Source organism: Delphinus delphis, chromosome 1 (assembly GCF_949987515.2).
Source record: "Delphinus delphis chromosome 1, mDelDel1.2, whole genome shotgun sequence".
NCBI lineage: Eukaryota > Metazoa > Chordata > Mammalia > Artiodactyla > Delphinidae > Delphinus > Delphinus delphis.
The window spans coordinates 141,141,877-141,151,727 of record NC_082683.1 but is presented as its reverse complement, the minus strand read 5'-3'; the positions used below and the strand labels follow the sequence as shown (position 1 = coordinate 141,151,727).

Sequence of the window (9,851 nt, the reverse complement as noted above, 5' to 3'; positions counted from 1 at the left end):
CCATGAGCAGCAATGAAGACCCAATGCAGCCAAAAATAAATAAATTAATTAATTAATCTAAAAATAACTGACTTTGAAAGAAAGAGGCAAAGGGGAAAGGGTAGAAGAAGGAGAAAGAGTAAAAAGATAGCATATCCCCTGTCAGTATACCCTCCTTGACTTGAAAATTTCAAGAAAGTCACAACTATATGGACCTTCTTGGGGAATGTGTCAGTATGTATAATAGAGTTTTCCAGATAATGGAAAAATAAATAGGCAAATAAGTTGGATTTGAATGTGAACTAGGAATAAATAGGTTCTACATGAAGGCATCACGGAGTTTCCTAAGAATAAAACTCCATGTGCTTTTGGTAGATTTTGTGACAAATTTTAGCTTCTCAAAATTCTATAGGCATAGTTACTGGCTGTTTTCATTTGCTTGGTGGGTAACGTCACCAAAACGTGCTTTATGGTATGGAGAGAAGTTACAGTGTTAGGCTTCGAATCACACTATTCCTTAGATCATAGTTCTTTAATGCCAGTTCAGAAGCTGGATTTGTCAAATCACACTGAGAAAAAATGACACAGTATTTTAACTTCCATTAATAGTGTAATGCTTTAAGACAGCTCTAAAATCAAATGTAGATTCAAATCCTTGCTCCACCACTTACTATGTGATCTTAGGCAAGTAGAACTTAAACTCCCTGTCCTTCAGCTTCCTCACTTGTAAAATGGCATTAACAATTGTCCCTGCTATATATGGTTGTGTGAGAATTAAGTGACTTTTGATACAATAAAATGATTGGTACAATGCCTGGCACATACAAGTGTTCATAGTAAGTATATAATTATTATTAATTAAAATATTATTATTATATAAAATGATTAGAATATAATTTTATGAAATTTGGTAACAGTAATAAAAAAGAAAATCAGTAATAAGTAATGTTTACTAAGTACATGGACCCAAGCTGAAGGCTTTTTAAGTAAAAAAAGACAAACTATAAATTATGTAAAATTCTTAGGTCCAAATATCTTTAAGGACACAAATATTAAATTAATGTGCTTTTACAAGGTAGATAGAAAACTAAACACTTCATCACTTAGTGATAACCCTTAACTTACATGGAACCTGGCAGCAGAATATATACATATATTTCTCCTAGAATTCATCTGCCATCATTATTTCTTTGTTTATCCTATAGATTATATCAAATCTGAATCTCTAAAATGGAAGGAGCCAAAAGGCAAAGTTTGGAGGAAGACTCTGAAGGACAGGCCACACACACAGGTAAGCAAAGTTAAAAGGAAAAAATAATTATAAAATTAAAATTAGATCTGGAGATCTCTAATGTTCTTATTGCCAATATTCAGTGTGAAATTTAAGTAATACCTTTGAATGGGTTGTGGAATCATCTAAAAAATATTTGACTGGATAAATTAATGTGAAATCAAATACTTTTAGAACAGTTTTAATTAGATGTCAATTTGAGTTTGAATGAATTCATATGAGTACTAAACAAAAATGCATGGAAACTAATTTCATAGTGGCAGTATTTAGAATACCTTCTAAGTATGACACAAAACCAAGAAACCATAAAGGAAGATTGATAAATTCAGCTATAGAAATGAGGAAAGGAAGGAAGGAAGGAAGGAAGGAAAGAAGGGAGGGAGGGAGGGAGGGAGAGAGGGAGGGAGGGAGGGAGGGAGGAAGGAAAGGGGGGAAGCAAATGTCTGCTGTCTGGTAAAAGTCATCAGGAGCAAAATCCAAAAAAAATTTAACAAATTGAGGAAAAACATTTGCAACTAACTGACAAAGGGTGAATTTCCTAATATATACTAAAATTTCTACAAATCAGTAAGAATAAAACCAACAACCAAATGGAGAAATGGGCAAAATATAGAATAGACTATTTAGAAAAAAAAATTTATAGGCACTTACAAAGTTAGAACTATATAGTGAAATATGTTTTTTTCACATGGTTTGTAAAAGTAAAAAAGTTTAATATCATACTTTGGAAAGAGGCATACTCATACATTACTGGTAGCAGTGTAAATTGGTACAACCTCTTTAAAGGTAGTTTAGCAATATTAAAATTAGAAATATATATGCTTTTTGACCAAGCAATTTTACTACCATTACCTATATGTGGACCTGAACAGAGAGGAAAAAAAATGTATGTGTAGGGTTCTTCACTCAGAATAATATGTCAGAGAAAAAATGTGGAGCAACCATTTACATCAATAAGAAACTAAGTAAATTAATATCTACATAGTAGAATACCATGCCTCCATTTTTAAAAAAGGATGTTTATGTATATATGTGAAAAAAACTCTAAGATATATTATGAAGTAAAAAAAGAAAAGTGAACAGAAGTGTGCATAATATACTACCATTTGTAAAAAAAGAGGAAAAAAAGGGATTCTCTTTTCTTCACACATAAACGCATGCTATACACATGCATATTTTGTATATGCAGAAGACACATCTGGAAAATGAAGACTATGCAAGTAAGTAAAAAAAATCGATTGTCTGAACATAATATAAATAAATTTATATTAAAATTGTATATTATTATTATATAAATAAAAATTATTAGGAAATATGTGGGAGAGAGAATACATCTACATACGTAATACAATATTAAAGTATGGATATGGTTAAGTTTTAGTGAAGGATATTTAAAACTCCATATTTTCAAGAATTTAGACCTTCTTCCAAACACTGTTATTATTTATCAGGGCAACTGAACATCAGAACTTCAGTTAGATCATCCTTGATTTAATTAATATTCTTAAATCTGCAAATTCCATCTTTTCTATATTTGTAAAAAGATTCTTAGGATCTTAGAAAGAATTGAATGGTTATATAATAAGTTTCTTAAAGCCATTTTAGTTTTAATTGAAGTCAGGCCTCCCTCTTACTGGTTGTCGTTTAAGTGCTATTGTCATTATTGTTCTCTGGATCTTGATAACATTTCAATCTGTTTCCCCCCAAATCCTAGTTTCCTTTGTTAATAGTGTGCTTCCAGGTCTTCCCTGGTGGCGCAGTGGTTGAGAGTCCGCCTGCCGATGCAGGGGACGCGGGTTTGTGCCCCGGTCCAGGAAGATCCCACATGCCACGGAGCGGCTAGGCCCGTGAGCCATGGCCGCTGAGCCTGTGTGTCCGGAGCCTGTGCTCCGCAACGGGAGAGGCCACAACAGTGAGAGGCCCGTGTACCGAAAATAAAAAAAAATAGTGTGCTTCCAATTTTAGTTTATTGCTGAAGTTTCTTTCTTATTTAATTACAGTACTATTTTTCTAAAATTCTAGTTTCCTCTCTATACTCTAATTTTTAAATATCTTTACCCACAATTTTTTCCAATAGCTCAAAGTGCATAATTTGTATTTTCATTAACACAGATGTTATAGAAAGATTCGTAGTCAAAACCCACTTAACAAGATTAATGTGGGAGAACATTTCTATGAGCAAGGCAGTCAGAAATTTCTAGCCCAAATAAGATAATTTTTCTGATACAGAAGATAGCAAGTCTATTCCCATGGCAATATCAATTGTGTAAATAGTCCTTGGAAAGTAAAAAGGAAAACAATTTGTTTTAAATTTTATTCCAGGACCCAAAGGAGTAATAAATGATTGGAGAAAGTTTAAATTGGAGAGTGAAGATAATAATTCATTCCCACCTAGTAAGAAGGAGATTCTCAGACAAATGTCTTCTCCTCAGAGTGGAGATGACAAAGACTCAAAAGAAAGATTCAGCAGAAAGGTAAGATAAGAAGAAATCAAAAATAAATAATCTACAGGGTGTTTTTATTATAGTATTGTTTGTATTAGCAAAAAAAAAAAAGGAAATGCAGTAAACGCCTATGCCTATAAAGTCATCCCATACTAAGAAATACATGGCAACTGTTAAAAGAATGAGTTACAAATACATGAGTTGACTTAGAGGTAGTTCCACAACATGAGAAAGTAAGATACAGAGAATTTTAAGTTATGTGATCCCATTCTCTAGAGCAATGGAAAACAAACACTGTATATTGTGTTTATGCTTATGATTATGTTTATGATTATATGAGCATGTATGTAGAAAAGTATGGAAAGACACTCACCAAATTGACAATATTGGTTAATTGGAAGGGTGGGATTGGTTGACAGTTCTCAACCTCCTTTCCAAGGAGGAGGAAGAAGGTAAGCAGAATAAGCCACACTATGAAAAAAATATATCCATAATTTTTTTAAGAGCAGCATTTTTTAAAATTCTCACTTATTTCTTATTATATAATGTGTATGTCATACATACATAAAAAAGTGAAATATGAAAAGATGATCTATAAAATCTTGATGGAGATTATCTTAGAGTATCAGAGTGGTAAAATTTCAGTATTTATTACCTCCTTCCTTTAGCTTTTAGTTCAGTTTTGAATCTTTATAATTAGCACATATTATTTATATAAAAACGACAGCAATACTAAAGAAATACTAAAAGAAACCATAAGGTGATTTTCATTGTGGGGAAAAATCAGTTTAGTGGTTTATTTATCTCCAAACCAGTATATATGAGTTGTATATTGATTGTTGTATATTGATTCTCAACAGACAGTCTCTGCATCAGAAGTATTCTTGGTTCTAGGCTTCTGGCCCTTGTAAAAAATCTTCAAATCTAAGATCTCATTTTCAGGGACTTCCCTAGTGGTCCAGTGGGTAAGACTGTGCTCCCAATGCAGGGGGCCTGGGTTCAGGGTACTAGATCCCGCATGCATGCTGCAACTAAGAAGTCCTCATGCTGCAACTAAAACCTGGCGCAGCCAAAAAAAAAAATTAATGCAATATAATGTTTGTGAGGGAAGTGGAAAAAAAAAAAAAGATCTCGTTTTCAGATTTTGGTTCCTTCACTGAGTCACTATGTGATGTGGATGAGACAATTAAATTTTCCTATCTGAGGAACTATAACAATACCTCCTTCACTTGTTTTAAAGAGAAAATAAATGAGAACGTATTTTGAAACATGTAAAATGCTATACAAATGTGAGACATTATAATGATTAAAAATATTGTATTAAGGTTAAGCTTTAGAAATGTATCTGAATGCCTAAATATCTATTTGCCTGAAGATGTGAATGGAACAAGTTCTCATAAGAATGCTCAAATGCATATGTAAATCAGTATTTTGTGGTTCAGCCTGTTAAATTAGCAGAACTATGGTAGCAACTTAAAAATTATATAAAACATTTAACAATGTTTAGGATTAAAACAAATTAAGTTGGAACGATAATTTTAAAGCAGAAAACAATAATAAGAATGAAGACATTAGAAAAACAAATATAGGAGGAAGAAACAAGAAAAGGAAATAATGAAAGCACCAAATACTTCTACTTAATCTCAGTATCTTCTGTAAAAAAAACTACCTGATATGTTTATTGTGAAGATTAAGAAAAATAATCTATTTAATTGTCTAAGACATAGTAGATTTTCCATAAATTTGGGAGTCGTCCAACTTCCCTGGTTCTGGGGCTGCTCCACATCTCTTAGTCACACTATGTCCCATCATCACTCCTTTATATCTTGTGTGTGTGTGTGTGTGTATGTGAAGGGAAAGGGTGTTTAACATTCTATTGACTAAGTTAATAATGACATAGCTATTAAGAAAGGCTCTGCAGGTAATTTTATATTCCAGCTTCAGTGAAAAGTAGCTGTCTTGGAAGATAGAAGTTAGGTCTTTTCTCATTTTAGCCTAAACCAGTGCATATGAATCACCTAGAGGGCTTGTTTAAACATGTCTCACTCAGGCTCACACAGAGTCTGATTCAGTAGATCTGGGGTGGCATCCCCAAATTTGCATTTCCCAGGACTTCTCAGGTAATGGTGATGCTGCTGGTCTTTTGGCTAATCTGGTGAACTCCAAATAGTAGTAAAAGCTGTCTTTCTTAAATTCCATCCTACATATTCCAAAAAAATTAGTAAGTGATAAGAAAAAATCTTTTTCACAACTTTTGTGGAGGAGACAATAATGTCCAAAGGCATTTGTTGGAAACACATTTAAGTGCGTGTACAGGCACTTGTGCATGTATGAGCATGTGTATACACTTTTATGAAAGTCACTCTAGAGTAGACCTTGCTGGATTTTTTTCACCCAAAGTGGCACATTTCATGACCATCTCATAGCTCAACTATATTTAGCAAAACTTATGCATGTATTTAGTCATGAAATAATTACTGAACCCCTATTATGTGCCAGACACTAAATTCTGCCCCCATACAGCATAAAAGTTAGAAAAACTAATATTAAACAATGAAACATATACTATAATATCAAGTAATGTTTATTGCTACGAAGAAAAATAAACCAGCATAAAGAACATGGGGCAGGGACACTTTTAGGTAGAATAATCAAAGAAGGTGATATTTGAACAAATGAGGTGAAGGAGAAGGCCATCTCAGGAGGTAGGGGGGACAGCCAATGCAAACTCTTTAAGTTGAGAATGGGTTCGGTATTATAAGGAATATAAATTTCTGACTGAATGATCTCTATCATTTCTTTCATCTATTTCCAGATGAGCGTTCAAGAATATGAGCTAATCCACAGAGAAAAAGAAGATGAAAATTGCCTTCGTAAATACCGTAGGCAGTGTATGCAGGATATGCACCAGAAGCTGAGTTTCGGGCCTAGATATGGGTTTGTCTATGAGCTGGAATCTGGGGAGCAATTCCTGGAAACCATTGAAAAGGAGCAGAAAACAATCACAATCATTGTTCACATTTATGAAGATGGTATTAAGGGCTGTGATGCTCTAAACAGTAGCTTAATATGCCTTGCAGCCGAATACCCTACGGTCAAGTTTTGTAAAATAAAAGCTTCTAATACAGGTGCTGGGGACCGCTTTTCCTCAGATGTACTCCCCACACTGCTCGTCTACAAAGGTGGGGAACTCATAAGCAATTTCATTAGTGTTGCTGAACAGTTTGCCGAAGAATTTTTTACTGGGGATGTGGAATCTTTCCTGAATGAATATGGGTTATTACCTGAAACAGAAATGCATGTCCTAGACCAGAGCAACATGGAAGAAGATATGGAATAAAGATTCACTATGTCAGTGTCTCATATTTCTCCTTTAAGCATTGAACATTGATTTTGGTAGCATTTATATTCCTTTAGAGAACACCAAGTGTAGTAATGGCTGTTCTAATTTGGGAAAAAAAAAACCCAGACTGACACTAAAATTATATGATTAGCATTTCTTAGTATTAGTTACTCAAATTTATATAATGCTTTAACTTCAATACATTGTAGTCTTCAGTAATATTTTGGTAGATAAAGAGGATATGGATAATATTGTGACAGTTTTCAAAAATCCCTTTCAAGTTATATGTTGGCTTTTTTACTCCACGTTTTATCCTCATTGTTACTACTGTGTTTTTCAAATTATATTTTTAATATAATTTTTTTCTTGTGTAATAAGAATAAAGTCTCATAAGAAAATACATTTCCTATTTAAAGTCTATTCTTTCCCAAATATTACATTATCAAGGCCTTAAAACATTATATAACTCAAAATACAAAAATTTATCATTCAGTAAGATATCTTATATTCCAACCAAACTAATACATAAGAAACTTAGAAACACTGTGGCACATTAAAATTGTTTAAAAAGTATTTGTTTAAAAATACAGTTTCAGAATTTCAGAAGCTAACTTTATCTAGGAAAAAAAGCAGGGTAGAAGCAAGGTCTTTTTATTCTTTAGACAAAATAATATTTAGTGGTAATAATAATTACAACTATTATTTATTGATTGTCTTTTATGGGCCAATATTTTATACATATCATTTCTAATAGTTAACTACAATTCTGCAAGTAGATATTACTCCCATTTCATAAATGATGAAACAAATTCAGAGAAGTAGAAGTTCTACTTCCATATCCCTTGAAAACATTTGGAAAACTCTCCTCTTACACAAAACACATAGAAATGCAAAATAAAATATAATTTGAAAAAATGTTTTTAAACGCATGAATGAGCTGAAAAGCAAGACAGAAGAAAATTCTAGGTGTCTGAATCAGAGTGGAAAATGACAGTGAGTGAGAGCCAAAGTGATATAGCCTATCTTTGAAGACATGGTGCTTGATAAGTAACCAAGTGTGGGCTCTCAGAGACAAGTGTGCTTAAAACAGGTTTGCACATTTTCCTCTGGTGAACCAATGTTGAAACCAGATATATGTCGCAAATTCTAGTCTCCACTCTCCTAAACGACTATTTTATGGCTTCTCTTTTTTCCTTAAAACATTTTGACCCCATGCCAAACACTTCACCTTGCCCATATTTCATTGAGAAAACAGAAATTATCAGATGAGCCCTACCTCACCTTTCCATTACCAATCTAAAATATGCACCTTCATGTAAACACTGTTTCCATTGATGTTAAAATGGAAGAAGCTCACGCAGCTCAGCCCGACTGATCAAACTGTGCTATGGATCCTATGCTCACCCACACAGTAATTTTATTCCTGAAATTATTTCCCCTCTACCCGCATCATCTATTTCTCACTTTCTCTATGCTGTATTATTCATACTGGCTTATAAATGAGTTTTTAAATTGTCCACTATTTAAAATATGCCCCTTATAATTTAAAATTTCCAGCTATTCTTCACCTCTCTGCTTCCCTTTAAAATCACATCTCTTGGGGGATCTCCTGGTGGTCCAGTGGTAAAGAATCCGCCTTCCAATGCAGGGGACGAGGGTTCGATCCCTGGTTGGGGAACTAAGATCCCACATGCCACGGGGCAACTAAGCCCACGTGCCACAACTACTGAGCTCTACCGCCTCAACGAGAGAGCCCACGTGCCGCAAACTACAGAGCCCATGCACTCTAGAGCCCGCGCCACAAGAGAAGGGAAAACCCGCATGCCACAACTAGACAGAAGCCTGCGCACCAGAACGAAGAGCCCATGTGCTGCGTGAAGATCCTGTGTGTCACGACTAAGACCCAACAGAGCCAAAAATAATAAATAAGTAAATAAAATAAATACTAAAAATTTTTTTTTAAATAAAATCACATCTCTTGAAAGAAGTGTCCAAAGTCATTATCTTTATTCCTCATTTCTAATTTTTTTCATCCCACTCCCATCAGGCCTTTGTCCCAAGCACTCTAATTACAGTTGTAATCACCTTGTCAAACTTAAGTTTATTCCTTATAAGTCTTATTGTAACAGGGAAAGACAAATCTGACTCCATATTGGATCTATTTCTTTTACTTTAACCTTTGTATTATACTGTTTTTGTTGCAAGTTAATCACTAAAATAATGTTGCTTATAGCCTGAAATACACAGGATAGCCCATTCTCAAGGTGTTGACCTTTAAAGGTATAACACTTTTCCATTCATCTAGAGATATAAAGTTGCAGAATTGAGTATAACATTTGTCTTGTTGGAGGTTTATAGGAACACTGTGACGGGACTTACATGGACAGATGCAAGAGCAAAGGATTCTGGCACCAAGAAGTTTGCAACAATCTACCACACCCCCTTCCCTTTTAGTATAAAACAAACCTGAATTCTAACTCAGGTGAGATGGTTCTTTGGGACATTAGTCCACCATCTTGGTCTGCTGGCTTTCTGAATAAAGTTGCTATTCCTTGCCCCAACAACTCATCTCTCGATTTATTGACCTGTTGTACAGTGAACAGTATGAGTTTAGACTCAGCATTATTCCTTATTTTATTCTATCTCCTATAAGCATGTGTCAGAGCTGACCACCTCCCCTATTTTTAAGTCACTTCCTTTGGCTTCTTTGAACACATCCTGTTTCTATCCTACTGACTATTCCTCTAAGTCTCCTTCTCTAACTTCTCTAAACATTCACCCTAGGTAACTCCCT

At 34.1% G+C, this 9,851-nt stretch overlaps 1 protein-coding gene across 1 annotated transcript; it reads left to right on the top strand.

Annotated features, from left to right (window-relative positions):
- Window positions 1–1,209: 1,209 nt before the first annotated feature.
- PDC (phosducin) lies at window positions 1,210–7,054 on the top strand. The gene is made up of 3 exons (XM_060009877.1): window positions 1,210–1,270; window positions 3,593–3,744; window positions 6,530–7,054. The coding sequence occupies exons 1-3, from the start codon at window positions 1,210–1,212 to the stop codon at window positions 7,052–7,054; spliced, it is 738 nt and encodes a 245-aa protein (XP_059865860.1).
- Window positions 7,055–9,851: the final 2,797 nt, after the last annotated feature.